The 15,669-nt window shown below is 40.5% G+C and overlaps 1 protein-coding gene across 1 annotated transcript in view; it reads right to left on the reverse strand.

Moving 5' to 3' along the window:
- Nucleotides 1-15,667, reverse strand: part of DGKQ (diacylglycerol kinase theta) — a gene marked incomplete at its 5' end in the record, with an annotated part of 102,067 nt that extends 86,400 nt beyond the window's left edge. Inside the window, one exon of the mRNA XM_085312442.1 lies at nucleotides 15,568-15,667. Coding sequence (XP_085168568.1) covers nucleotides 15,568-15,667 — 100 coding nt within the window. The remainder of the gene's footprint in view (nucleotides 1-15,567) is intronic.
- Between the last annotated feature and the right edge of the window lie 2 nt (nucleotides 15,668-15,669).

Genomic DNA, 15,669 nt, shown 5'->3' on the forward strand with positions numbered 1-15,669 from the left:
GACTGGGAAATGTTGTCAACATTTTCTTGCATACACAGAAATCATACTAACAAATAAATACAAATAAACCTTCTACTTCACTAAATTTTTTGGGCAGCTTTTATTGAACAACAGGTGTTGAATAAACACCTAGTGCAAGCATTATAAATGACACCTATCCATGCATGTATCTTTAAAAGGACATCTTKAAAAGAAAACAAAACAATGCAGCTGGAGAAGCATAAGGCAAACCCCTCAACAGATACATAATGTACAACTTTACTGCTTCCTTCCTGAACTGGAACATTCCTCTGTAGTCGCACCTATTTTAGTCTTAAAGTCTAATGCATTCATTTAAAAAATCCACCATACTTATTTAGAAATAGCTTCCTGGACTAGAAGTAGATAGCAGAATTATGTTTTCCCCATCTGTAGCTTTACTGCAACTTCTACTCTTTCTCACAGCATCCCCACAATCTTTCTCTTTTTTCATATGACAACCTTCAATTCATTACTGTATTTTATACACCACAGTACACTGATAGTCAGATTTTTCTTTTTCCATCTGAACAAAGTCCAGCAATTTGCAAGGAGCAAAACACATTCATTCAAAAGGAGGCAGGTATCTGGAAAACAAACAAACAAAAAGCAGAAAAGCCCAAATAGAAACATGCCTCTTATGACATCCCACCACATAGTTCCCATACAAAGCTTTCAGAAGATCGTAGAAGGCTGCAACTGCCCCAAAGTTCGAAGAGAAGGAGTAAACAGAAAGCACAGCTTTCTAAATGTGGTAAAAACACATGATTATACCGACTTGGCCCCAGCAGTAACTTTGAACAGAATATGCATGGCCATCTGATATATTAAAGAATTGCCCATCTCCTGACAGCAAGCTCCTGGGCATCTTGCTATGGATCAGGAATATTACTTTGTTGCTGTTTCTTCGGTGAATTGTTGGGATTAGGCAGACTCCTTACTGCCTATGTAAAGTTGATGACATACGCATTTTTCTTGTAYGCTACCATATGCCTGGTGCTACAGACCAGCTGCCCCGGTAAGAAGTAAGAGCCTTCAATTTCAGCAGCAATCTTAGAGTAGTGCAAAGGATGTGCAACTCAGCTTCAATTCTCGTGCTACACAGCAAATGTCATTATATGTGAAATGCGAGARGTACTACAGAAAGAATAATTGCAAATGTCATTTACTCCAGAGGAGGTTATTTTTACAGCAGGGTGATTTTTTCCATTCCTTCAATAACTTCAGTAATTTTCACTTTCAGTAACTCTAGAGGAGAGCATTAATGTTAAGAGGCTTTCAAAGAAAGAATGTCTAACTATAGAAGACTTGAGGTCAGACTTTCACATGCTGTAAATCAGCCTGACTCCTTCAGACTCGTAAAGCACAACAATTTACACAAGCTAAGATTTTTTTACTTCAAGCCAACACACTAGATCACAAATTTAGGCACATGATATACATCTCGTTCTTATCAAGATGGAAGAATGAATTAAAGTACACCTTAAAAAAATTTCCAAGCTTTCTGACAAGTTTACTGCTGAGAAGTGATACTCTATCAGTACTCCTAGCAACATAAATATTTCTTAGACAATATAAGCCCCTGTTTTCTACACTACCAACTTAAATAAGGCATCAACAGTCCAGAATGTGAGGAATTATTGACATTTGCCTATGCTATACCAAGCCATTATTGCAACCTAACATATTTGGCAAGTAACAGTATTTCCTCTCCCCAGAGATGGAACCATCCGAAGTCCTTCAGAATTACGAAACGCTCTCCTACTCTAGACATCAACCCTGAGAATGCTACAAATTCTGCAATTAAGAAAAATCCCACTGGAATTAGCAAAATGAATCATTGAGAGAATTCAGAGATCTCATATGATTTACACTGAGAAGAGATAAGGACATTCCTGAACACAAAGAAAGAGAGAAACGTTATGATTCAAACCCATTTCTTCTTGTATTTGCAAACCCTAAACTCAAGCTAAGCAGAAAGGTACGACGATAGCAACAACTTTGCTTCAGTGGATTTTGAACAGGTGTATTACAGTTCAGGCCACGTATTACTTCTGTGCCACATATGTGAACTGTCAAAATCATTTTTATAGAAACATTTACCGCTTTGGGCATGAAACTCAGTATGTTCCAGAGTTAACTGCAATGTAAGGTAGGAATATGCAAGTAGAACATTAATTTTCACATAAGAGACGGCAGGAAGCCATCTCAAGAGGTCAGCTAATGACATGTCCCTGACAAGTGGCAGCCAAACCTACTCCCCAAATGCACCTAGTCTCTCAAGGCAAATTACTGCAAACCCTTTTCAGTCCTTGGAGGTACGAGTACGGTGCTCAATGTCCAAACTGAATCTCTCTTACTAGAATTACATCTGTGATTTCTTGCCAATAAACTATAGCCAGTTTATTTTTCTTTCTCTTCATAGCCATTTTGCAGCTACATAACTTAGTTAGGCAAGGTGGTGGTTATTTCAACAATTCAAAGATGTTTATTCTTGGCACTTGGCAACAACAGAACAGAAAGGATAGCAGAAAACACAGAAGGTAGCAAAGCTTTATCTGGCCTTCCAGGTGGTTAGAAATGTTATTCCTACCTCACTCCTTACACATCAAGGAGGCAAAAAGAAAAAAGGAGGATCTCAAAAAACCAAGAAAYGTTAGCTTACTCAATTCAGTTTAATAACGCGTGCAATGACAAGGGCGTTCTGCGCACAAGGCGTAGCTACTGCAACATACTTAGAAAGTCAGAAGGAGGAAGGTCAACTGCTTATAGATGGACTAAGCAAAGCAAACAAGAAATGGGGTAAGCCACGAGTAAAACAAAGTTGCTATGCTGTTATGCAAGACAATGTCTACAGTCTCTGCTTCCCAAACAAAGAATCAGTTGGAGTAAAAGAYATTTGTAGCTAGACATCAGGCCAAGTCAGTCTAATTCAATCAAGACAAATTTTTACTTTGATAGGTTATTTCCCTCCTCCCTCTTTATGCCTTTGTAGCATGTTCCCGTTATTTGAATGCTTATGTTTCATTGACACAAACAACAAAAAGTAGTTTTACATGTATAGTGCTTCTGCACTTAGGCACTTAGAAGCCTCTTCAGCTCATTTTTTAAGCTGTCCACTGTCCTGCAAGCAGGCTACTTTGCTCAATAGGGCCTTCCTTGTGAGCACTGAAGAGATGGATACAGTAGAAGACAATAGTTTGAGGAAATGCCGAGAGGCTAAGTAATCAGAGGTTGGAGAAAAAGATATTTTTTAAAAATCATTTTTTTTTAAATAAAGACACATTGTTATGAGATAACCTTATGCAGATTAGAGTATTCAAACTGATAGATGAGGGACAATTTTCATGGGTAGCTTAAAAACAACACTCTTTTCCCTGGATGTTTGTGGGATTAGCTTTTGCATTTGTCATACAGTTTTGAACTCTTCTTTCATTGTAACAGCTTGCAACACATTTAGCTTTTTTGTTCAGGACTGTGACTACAGGCCAGCCTGAACACTGTGACTATTCATTCAGAGGAATGCTGCGTACAGCTGTAGACCTTGCCAGCTTATTTCCCAGTTCAGCAGAAACACGTGAAGACCTGTACAGAATACTGGTGTATTCCCTCTTGCAAAAAACACGCAGGCGAAAGATAAAGTCAGAAGCCTGTAGTGCTAAGCAGGCCAGCTCACCTCTGAAGTTACAAAGGTAACAAAGGTCAAATTATCTTCACTTCAATATGCTGCAGTCTTATACAGTAAAGTCTGCATCTAACAAACAAAAGAAATTGTAATATGCGATACTTCACCAGTTTTTCAATGAGACTTGCTGACAAGCACATAGCTAGCACTCCCCCTAAAATACTGTCACAGCAAACCAGGGTGATCTAGGTTACTAACACTTAGATATCACATTTAGCACCTAGACAGAAAAATAAACAAACAAAAAATCCTGCAGAAGCTTCCAAAGCTACAAAAAGCTCTATTACTTCTACTCAAAGACATCCCAAAAGGTGGTCCTTAGAGGCTCACTCTTGCCTGTTGCTGTTCATGCCACAGGTAGYAGAAAAACAGCCTATTCAACAGTTGGGCCTCTCCAGAACATTTCCAACAGCTACAAGACAGGAATGGACAACCTCTGAAAGCTTTAATAAGTTAGACATTAAAATCACCCTCCTCTCTCACTGTAATGAGAGGTCCTGGGTCTTTGCTCATCTTACTGTTCAATTAGATCATTTTGTGGATGGCAAGAGGCTGAAAGGAAAGAATACGACAACAGAAAATCTCTTTCATAGTTTTTCCTTCCAAAATCCAGAAGGTATTACAAGCCTTTTCAGGTTTTCCCAATACTTACTGAGCATATTTATTTGTACATACCAGGTCCTTCCTTTCTCTGAGATTTTTCTGTTTCACCAACTAACCAGCCACAGTCTGCTTTAAATGCAGACAGAACTACACGCTCTGCCTTTTCAAAACACAATTCTGCACAGTAGGGCTTGCATGTTATTTTTTACTTCTAGAATTGTCTACAAGAGAGTACTCTCTCTCAGTATGTTATATACATATACATACATACATATATATATATATAAAAAAATGGATAGATATACAAAAGATGTTTTTGTAAGACTTGAGCTCTGTAATTTTGAGGCAGAAGATTTGCATTTCTGTTCATCTGTATGTCATACAGACCAGTAGGAAAAAAACATAGCAACAAGTCATGTGAAAACAAGACAAGGTACAGAAGAGCAGAGCAGTCAAGAAGAGTTCAAGGATACACTTGAACAATGAATTATAAAAGCACTGATTTGGTTAGAGTAGGTTTGCTTGAATTGTAAAACCCTTACAAAGCCTGGAGGCTATTCTATGAAACTCTCTCATTATTAAGTTCTAAATATTCCAAAGTATAACAACAAGCTGTCTTGCTGCTCAGTCYTCCGTGATGGGCGATAAACTCCAGTTTACATATTCTTCACCTATCAGAACAACACCCTCAACATCCTCCTGTCCCCAGCATATCCAAATATATCCTGTCCCCATCAGGTTTTCTGAATCCAGTCAAGCAGGAACACCTAGAACATCTAAGACAAAACTACCTCACCACAACTTCTTCAGTTGGTGCACTGAGGTCCCCCTTCCTTCCATGCCGAGTAAAAGACAGCCGATAAAGAAACAAAAGGCTTCTTCATGGGGAAGGGAGGGTGAACACAGGCTTAGACCAAAAGACAAAAGCGAGTTCTGCATAGACTTGAATTTCTCTCCCTTGGCAAGGTGACTGATTGGGCTTCCCACCTCTGAAATGACGGTGGGCAAAGAATTTCAAAATCATATGGTTTCAGTATAGAACAAGTCTCTGACGTTGTTACTGTAAACCTGTCATGAACTTCTGTTCCTTCAGACACATGGAGCGTGACTGATGCTCAGCTCACATCCAGAAAGCAACAATACATTCCCCTTCCTTGAGCAATAGGCCAAAGGCAGGACAACTCCACCCTGGCACTAGGCACTGCCCCACTTTCAGAGAATAAGAAATTTCCAAGAGGGCTAAGATGCCAGGAGACAACTTAACAACTTGCTTCCTGACAGCTTCCCAAACAACATGTTCCAGAAAAAGCAGCATCCCATTCACAACATGTAGTTGCACAGGGAGAGAAAGAGCTTTTCCCCTCTATCCAGCGACTTCRTTTTCCTCTGTGACTATGCATGGCAGGCAAGTTGCATCCACCAGGCAAGAGTAATGTACCAYTGGAATGGCTGTGATTCCCCAGTCCAGCAATGAAGAATTACAGCCTCCCAGTCTTAGGACCCTGGCACAGGCATGCAGTGATGCTGAAGACAAGAACTCTGAACAGAAATTAGCTCTGAACCACATAAATCTATTTATTTGAGTGGAAACAACTGAGCACTTCATTTTCTCTTTCATACAGGCTAGAAGATGAAGGTGACCTGCACAAACCAGACACCAGCCCAAATGACAGAGTCCTGGCACTTTGCCAGGTCTCCCACATTACCACCTATACATTGATAGAAGGATCAACCAGCTTGAAGCCCAACACAAGAAGCGCTAATCACCCTCACTACACCTGCAGCAAAATAGCTCCACTCTCTCTACCAGTTACAGCACTAAGGTCATGCAGAACTACAGCTCTGTATACYGCTAACAAGATTCTCTCAACCAATTCAATCTGGATTATTCATCACTCAAAGTGAGCAAATACATTTTTTGAGAACTACTGGGACAATAATTTTTCATAAGTGGCATGACTTCCCCCTCGCTTCATTGCCACACAGCCTCCCAGGGTAAATAAACATTTGTCTAAGACCTTCCAGGATTTATTTGGATTCCAGTATGGTGATGTGGTCCACAGGCTCAATGTTGAGAGCATGTCCTCATCTTATAGATCATTTGTCAGAATCACCAAAAGTCCAGTACCTAGGGGAGGCCAGCACCCTTGGAAAGCACAGCAAAGTCCTTCCAGTGAAACCCAAGCCAAATTTCAGCAAGATGTCACAGGGGTGGAGAGAAAGTTAGAAGTCACCCACCACTGACAAGCCTCCTGAAGAGCAATTAATTATTGGTCTTTTCCTTAATTTTGKCTGAAGTTAGAGCCTCTTGTCTTCTCCTGCAGGTTGCTCAAGTAATCAAATAAACCTTAGACTAAAAAAAGAGGGATTGCAGCATAGGAGTGTCAGCTTTGCAGCATCTGTAGGCAAGGTGGGAAGCCATGGGCAGACAAACTATTTAGATGTGTAATGATTTAAAAGAGAGGGCTAAGGAAAGACTCAGCTAGAACACAGAACTGTCTTTTGTGGGACTTATGCAGCAGTATCATGAATATTAAAGACATAGTACTTTGCCCTACTGCTGCCTGCAATAGCTTCTCCAATTCAGAGCTTTCAGGATGATGAAAACAAAAAGAAACTTTGTCAATTGTTTGCCACCACTCTTCAACTGACTCACAATTATTGGTCAAAACAAAGAGCTTTATCTCACAGTATTCAAAATAGAAAAATACAACAAAAAACATAAGGTAGTCCAACCCCAGTCCCCAACTACAAGGAAGTTTCCCTAAAAGAATTTGTCTGTTGCTGCAAGTAGTCTTACAACTTACATTTCACGATACTTAGGGAACCAACCTAAATAGCATAAGCCTCTAGTCCTCATATCCAGTGCCTAGTTCCCCACAAAACTACCACTGTTGCCCAGTATAGCACATGAARCTTCAACACTCCACAGTGTCAAGGTCACACTTCTATAGCTGCTTTCTAAGAACGCAGGAGGATGACACAGAGGTCTTCTACAAAAAACAGTCCCATGAACAGCTCTGCAATTTTAGACACACTCAAGCCAAAGCATCACCCCACCTACGACAAGGAAAAACAATAGTATGTCTTCAAGGCTTTACAAAGAATTTGTAAAATTTGAGTTAAATTAGAGAAGCAGGGCAAACCAGAACAGAATATAAGATGGGCAGGACTTCCATGGAGGCATCGTGGCAGAAAATTTCAATGTTGAATCTCTCAAAGTTTAAAACAAAAATAAAAATTTAGAGACATTCTGAACATTACTGTCTTCAGAATAACCCTCATGTTGTTTCTCTATCTACAGGGCACATCACCATGGGCACACAACATGCACAGTAAATGCGTGCCTGGCAGACAGAGTCCAAATGAATTTGTTCAGTATACAAGGGGAAAACAAGAATTTCTTCTAGAAGACATGAAAGTCTTCGAACAACCAAGGGGGAAAAAGAAAGGCAGCTTTTTAAGTAAAACATATCTTCACTGAGTGATGTAATGAGCATGCAGGAGGGTTATTCCCTGGGAGCATCACTGCCTTTCACTTTCCTCTTCCCTGCTAAAAGGTAAGCACAGAACATAAAAATATAACACCCCTCCCCCCAAAAAAAAAGAAAAGAAAAAGTGAAGAGACTAGAATAAAAAACAAAAAAACACTGGTAACCTTAACTACAGTAACATCCATCTACCTACACCGCACAATTAGAATTTTAAAAGAAACACTGGGTAGCTTTAAGTATCTCTGCCAGATTATTAATATCACTTACGGTACACATGCTTCCTCTCTTAACTTGGATAGCTTTAATATTACATAGGGCACCTCAACATTCCTTATCATCACGAAAAAAAACAAAGGGGGGGGGGGGAAGAAAAAAAGAGTTGTCAGAGCAACCTTTACCTCTCTTCCCTATATGGCTCCATTTCCAACTGCATCACAGAAGACACGTGCAAAACTATGTGATTGCACTGAAAAATGGAGCTAGAAAGAAGTGTAAAAAGGTTTTCAGAGAAATAGGATCTTGTGCCAGCTGCGTAGGTATGTTCAGTATTTTCTTTCACACGGTTGCTGTGTGGGTGTTAACATGGCCAGGAAATAAAAGGTAAATTATTTGTACAGCAGTGAATCAGGAGAGGAAAGAAAACACTCACAAGGCACCATTTAGAGAAAGGTCAGCAGGCTGAAAACGTTAATCTTTGTGCCACTTTCTTTGAATCAGTATTCTTAATTATATTAATACAAATTTCAAGTATTTTAAACAGATTCCTGTCCAGAAACAGCAGGGATTTTGATTATCACTAAAGCTTGAGTCACTGATAAGGCTCAGGCCTATCCTTATCTTGAATTTAAGGAACAGTCCCTTTCAAATGAATAAGGCTATTCATAATTCATAGAAGCTGAGCATTTCTGCAGAACAGAAGCCTGCAATATCAAAGGTTACATATGCCGTTTATGAATACACCAGATCTTTCAAGTGTGATAGCTCAGTTCACAGGCCAGTAACATCCAAAAATCAACCCCTACAAAATTACAAAACATTCCTGAAAAGGGGCCAAAACACCTCAAGGTTTTGTTTGTTTTTATTTTTTCTTCCTGGATCAGACTGGCAAGACAAGTCCTTGCACACATTATAGCATCTGATCTGAATTTATTATGTAACATAATCATCTGTTAATTTATACATACAAATTACCAAAGCATACTGAAAGGTTAAGACCTCCCATGAGACAGTATTAAAAAAAAAGATTGCTTTTGAGCAAAAGCATTGAATAAGCACTTGTCAAAACAGGAGCTATTTTGGAGCACAGAGAAGATAAGAGGAATAGAGTAAGAGAGGTGAAAACCAGCACAAACGTGATGGTATTTAACTGTATTTAAGGGATATTTTTAGCCTTAGAGGATCTTTCCCTTGTACTCCAGCCTGTTTCTGGAAAAGGATTTGGTTGGGTAAGGCTGATATTCTCAGCTGAGATTTGGCATATGAGACAATGGTTAACTTCTTTTCATCACCATTAAGAATAGAAACTACAGTTATGCAAGCCAATGGCACAGAAACCAAAACAGGAATTGTTTCATTTGTTTTTGTGCATATAGGAAAGATTTCTCCACAAAAAATACACTGAAGAGCAGTAGGTGCTGTGTTTCAAGTCACAAGCTCATGGAATTCTGGTGTTAAGTGCTGTGCAGTTTGCAGAACGAGGACTGACAGCCTATCTCCTCTGAGTGATCACACAAACAGCATCTTYCCTGTCCCTCAAGGCTGCCTTCAACATTTCACTTCCTTTTCAGCCTGTGTCTCTGCCTTCACACCTCTCTGTCCTGGTCCTGCACTTGGTTTCTTGCTCGGCACCTCCTCTTCCACGTACAGGGCGTTGGAGCATCACATGTAACTGAGAGTCCCATTTTCTTCATAATGGGACAGGAAGCAAGCAAAGAGCAGCACCGTGCTCTCCTCCACCTGTACTTCGAGTGCACTCACAGTAATTTGCGCTGGCACAAGATCAGTGCCAGGCTGCCACGGCCCAGCAAAGCCAGGGCTGACCAAAGTGCTGACCAGCATCTCTCCTTCCAAGCAATACTGAAAGGAAAAGCCCTTTGTTTAACTGTTCTTTCCCAACACCATCTTACCTTCTTGGCATTCCCTACACCCATGGAGCAGGGGAAGCYCCAGAATTAGAAGAATAAATGGAAAATTACAAGACGTACTTTACTGGGACATGCACACAAGCAACAACTCCAAGAGCCTACTGGAGACTCAGCATAGCTGACATCTATTTTCCTGCTATAGAAAAAATTGCCTTTGTCCCTGGAGTTCTTTTATCTGCAAGAGATTATGCTAAAAAAAAGTGTTGCAACAGCCTTTGTGAAGAGCTGTCATTACCATCAACGACAGTCCCCTCAAAATGGACATAGGTATGTGGCACACAGCTCACATGATACAGGCTAGGCATAACTGTCTYAGTCAGCCTTGTCCACGGCAGCATGTAGTGACCTCTGACACCACCTCCATATCATGCACCAACTTGTAGAAGCATCTTAYGAGTTTTAAATTCTCTGAACATTTGTGAACATCCAGGAAGTTTAAAATCACCTTTTCCAAACACCTGTATCAACTATGCTTTAAGAATCTTACCAAGGTCTTTTCCCTAAATCAGGCTGTTTAGCCACATCTTTGTCTTAAGTCTAACACCATCTTTATATAGCAGGTATAGTCCAGGACTACTATAGCCTTAACCAGCTTCTCAGGCAAAATTGTATTTGCAACAGTTTACATTTACTCTGGCATCTTAAGTGACTTCTGGGGAAGAAAAACAAAACCAAAAATACTCTCACACCACTCACCCTTTCTCATCTCACAAAAGGCATTTTTAAATTCTGGAAACAGAATCCCCACAGTCTCAAATGAGATTAGCATTTTCACTTCATATTCAAATCCTTCCTTTGTGTCCCCTCATAGCTGAAAGAATCTTAGTAATTTCCTAGCATTCTTCTACCTTCTTTTGAAGCTTCTAATCATGCAATGATTCCAATACTGATGAAGTATTTTCCTGCAAAACATTTAAGAACTTGGTTAATAGAATGTTCTTAAGCTCGCTGGTTAACAAGGTACATCAATTCTTGTCTTCACATACTGCAGAGAAAGTACTGTAGAAAAAGGACCGAGTCATTTCCTGAATTATTTCACAACCAACCAAAACATTAAAACATGACACATTCTGAAAAAGAAATGCAGTGAGGAATAGAGATTTTCTCTATAGGTTCTTAGGCTTAAATTGGAAGTCCCGCTTCCTAATTATTGTGTTCTAACACTACCCTACTTAACAATACACTGCCTCTATTTTAACACTAGAAGTGTAAATCATTCAGCATCATTCAAGCATCTCTCTTTTGAAAAATAACCAGATTGTCTCTAACAACTTSCTCAATGGAAAACCTCCAGGAACTGATTGTAGTCAACTGCAGACACATTTTTCTTTCTTTTAGTTGCTTGAGATGTTAATATTATTTTTATATAGCAAGTAGCATCACAGTATCATATTAGTGGTATTTTAAAAAGTCAAGCAGGTGAGCAGTGTCAATGCAATGTAATTATAATCCTGAACATATATCCAAGTCAATTGTTCATGCTCCATTTTAAATAAGGAAAAAGCAACAAATACATACAGTATGGCTTAAAAGGAAGAATATTGTAATAGCACTGTTTAGAACAAAAAGAAGTATCTAAAGTCCAGTGAGCTCCTTATCACATTGCAAATCCAAAGATTAATTTTTGCTTCCTGCTTTGGAGAGCTCCATAACATCCTTCTCTCAGGACTGAAGACATCATTAAATGAGTGGGAAAAAAGCACAAGAGGTGGTAAGAATGTATCATCCTAYCATTTAGACACGCCTATATGCAAGACATGCATCCTACCCTCTCCCCACTGCAGCTGGGGCAACCTGAGTCAAAGTAAAAACATGAAGACAGCTGGCTCATCTGGTTCCTACAGGCGTTGCAAGAGGAGCAGTACTGCTGAAGGGATTTGTGTGAGCAGTCACAGACTGTGTGAGGCAGCTCAGGAAAGACCTAATGAGCAACAAGTGGCCCAGAAGGAAGGCTCTGAGGTGATGAAATGCATGTTAGAAACAGCATAGGAAGGAGGACGTGAGGTAACCAGAAAGCAAGAGTCATGTAGGGACAATCTGATTCAAAGAGGAGACAGAAAGAGGCTGCCACCTGAGAAAAGGGCTCCAGACAGGGAAAAGAATCAGGTTTATGTCAGGATAGTAAATAGAAAATTAAAAGATCAGCTATAAAGAGCATGTAACCAAAGAGGTAACAGAAGAGGAGAAAACAGACAACCACAGGGAGCTTGCCCAGAAGAGAAGGCACAGGAGACAACACAGGAAAATTCCTTAAACTCGGGCCTGGAATTCAGAACAGCCAAAAAGTCACCAGAAATATCTCGTAAAAGCTTCCAGGAGGAGAAYGTGAACTAAAAACCTTGCACATTATCCTGCATGGGACTACACAAAGYTTTCAGTTCACATTCTCCTGCTCAAGAACAGTGTCTGCATTTAGGTAATAAACGCTCTTTTTAAAAAACAAACAAATAAAAAAACCCCAGAAGTTTCTTGTTATAAAGCAAATGTCAATGCAGATTCATTGCTTAATAGGGTCATTTCAGGTGGAAAACCCCAGGATACTAAGCCTAATGTTATCCCAGATTATTTAATGAAAACTCTGAAATGAAAGTAAAATCTAACTCCTGAAAAAAAATTTATTGATTAAAAAAACAGAAAAAGGCCAGAGCAATCACCCAGAGATATGTATTACTGAATAAGATGATCTACATCCCAACCACATTTTAATACAAACTGCTGTATGCAGAAACAAGGACTGCAGTCCAGCCCTAGGGAAAAGCAAAGTGTTACCTGAACAGACTGGTTTCCAACAAGAAACCAAAACCTGAACATGTAGGAAGGTGCGGAAGGGAGATTGGGGAGCAAACACCCAACGCAAGCAAAGATCACAAAAATAAGACTTTAGTAACAGAACAGTAAATTTACCCCCATGAAGTACTGATGTCACTTCTTTCYGAAATACTCTGTCCAAATTTTCAAGAAAATGCTGTTAAAAGTACAGTACTTCAGAAAACGTTTTATAGTGAAAGACTTAGAGTTCAATGTGCTTAGTCTATCAGAAAAATTAACCAGCCTAGCATCTAGCCACCAAATATCTGCAAGAAAAGAATAGAAGGCTTTTTAGAATATACTTTAACATAATATTGGAAGAATTATGGCCCGGGAAACTTACCAGAAGAAGTATGAAATATTTTGTCCCCAAATGAAAGAGAGAGAGACAGAGAGAATGCAAATCAGTCTAGAAGATGATTCAGGAACACTTAAACATATTAAAACTAAGCAGGATTAGATGACAGATCATCTGAAATGGAAACCTGGAAGGAACAAGCTGCAGTTCTCATCCACTCTTAAACATGATGGATTATCAACACCTTCTTTATTGCCTCTATCATTCATCATCAAGTCAGACCCAGGCAAAACCACAGATGATGTATAAGAGTGCTAAGCAAAACCTGGTATTGGATTACTTGCTTTAGCACTTTCTGTGGCAAGTTATTTCCCACCTGATTTAGCTTCTGGACTCAAATCTGGGAGAATATCGCCAACACAAAATATATCTTCCAGCTGCTAAAGTTTTCCTCATGTATGCAAAGACCCCTATCATTTCTTTGCATCGTCACTCATGGTGACTATGATATTTTTCCCTCAAGTACTGTTAGAAGGACATGGGGAAAAGCATAAGTTTCCTTCAGCACAAAATAGATTATTCTTTAAATTCAGACCAGCAAATAAGTTACATCTTTCACTATGTCAACCAATATAACAAATACTTTTCCATGGTTTTTTTTAACATTCTTTGTGCTTGTTTCCCAGATAGATTCAGAGTTAGCAGATGCAGTCTAAGCTTTAAGTGCAGCAAAGTCACATGCACTCAGTAGCACCTCAAGCAGCAAGTTGCATTGCATCTTAACACCAAACACATCTGCTTATACACCGAAAGGCCTCACTACTGACAAGGAACACACTTAGGAATAAAGGTCTTGAAAATTTGAACTGACTCTGGAATAGAACTAAAATTTTAGTGTGGTTTCATCTCCTTGCAGTTTTTATTACTAGCCAATCTTGTCAGAATAAAGGATTAAAAAAAAAAAAAAGAAAAAAAAAACCTGCAAGCATCAAGACTTTCTGAGGAATCTCTCAGACCATCCACTTCCTTCAAAGCTGAACTGAACAAAACTCCAGGGTCAAGGAGACTATCTCCCTGGTTGGTCTATTTCCTTAGTTTTAAACTAAGCCTCAGTCTGAGCAGTCGCACACCCTTCCCTACTGGCTCCTACTACTAAGAATACTCTGTTAAATTGAGCAGACTCTAACTAAAGGATGTCCAGAACGTGCACCTCTAGACTGCTGCCGAGACGCTGACAGAACATCTCCAGGTTCTCCTGCACAAACAAGGCACAGCGTGTCCTGCCCCCATCCACAACATGCATATCTCAGTCAAAACAGCTTTGCCAAAACGAAAAAAAAAGACTTTACAGCTGCGTTCCTAAGGCAGAGATTAATGGCATAAACATCACCCTGATCCAGCATTTGTATTTCATTCTGGAAATGCTGGATCAGGGTGATGTTTATGCCATAATAGAGCTGAAGAGCTGAAAGACTGTCAGSCAACTTCAAAACTAGAGTAAGAGAAATGGGAATTTCTGCATCTAAAAAGCCTGGAGTCATTTTGGGGGTTCTTCTTGGAATACAAACCCCAAAGACACAAAACAGTACTGCTCTTTCCCAGAGTATTATTTGACTAACACCCAGGTTCCTTCAGATGTAGACATTTCTACGTGAGATCGGTTTCACTACCAGTTGCACTGCCAGTGAGAACTCGGCTGTCTTTATTCCRTACACAGACTTCACTTATTCTGTTTCTTTTTTAATTATTATTATGTGTAGGGCGCACGCAGGAACTYGCACACATCTGGAAACCCTGCCATTCAGACGGCTTCTTCCTCGGGGAGCCTGAGGAAATCTGCAACGCACTGGAGAGCAAAACCATGGGGTGCAGCGAAGCTGGCGCCACACAAGAGAGCAACCCGCGGCGCTACGGCCCAGACGCCACTCGCTCTTCCTCACGCGCGCTCCTCCTCTAAGGAAGTGGCAAGAGAAGCAGAAAAGTCATTTACAAGAAAAAAAAAAAAAAAAGAAAAGAAAGAAAGAAAGACAGAAAAAAGAAAAAAAAGAAAGAAGGAAAACCACGGTATCCTAAAAATGCTTCTCCGGGGCCCCCTATCCCAACCCGCCCCAAGAAAAGAAAAAAAAAAAAAAAAAAAAATAAAAAAAAAAAAAAAAAAAAAAGAAAAGAAAGAAAGAAAGACAGAAAAAAGAAAAAAAAGAAAGAAGGAAAACCCCTCAGAGTCGCCAGCCCAGTTGACGGCGATCGCAATAAAGCTGTGCACAGCGGCGTAACCTGGGGAGACCCCCGGGCCCAGCYGCCCCCCACGCCGCAGCCCCGTCGGTGCTGGACACCAGAGCAGCGGTTCCACGGCGGCGTGGGGGCAGCGGAAATATCGCGCGGGGGGGAAGCAGGGGAGGGCGATATCGCGGGGTACGATACGGCGGGGGCGCGACACGGAGGGAGGTCGCGATACCACGGGGGTCGCGATACAGCGGGGAATCGCGATAGGGGAGGGGGGAGGGGGTCGCCGCTCACCGTCGCACTGGTACCCGGCCAGCCCCCAGATGAAGTCGGTGCAGCCGTGGCAGAAGGTGGGCTTGGTGAGGGTCACCCTGCGGAAGCCGTGCCCCGGCGGCA

The sequence above is a fragment of the Rhea americana genome, unplaced genomic scaffold (genome assembly GCF_003343005.1).
Source record: "Rhea americana isolate MKP2758 unplaced genomic scaffold, rheAme1 scaffold_365, whole genome shotgun sequence".
In the NCBI taxonomy this organism is placed as follows: Eukaryota; Metazoa; Chordata; class Aves; order Rheiformes; family Rheidae; genus Rhea; species Rhea americana.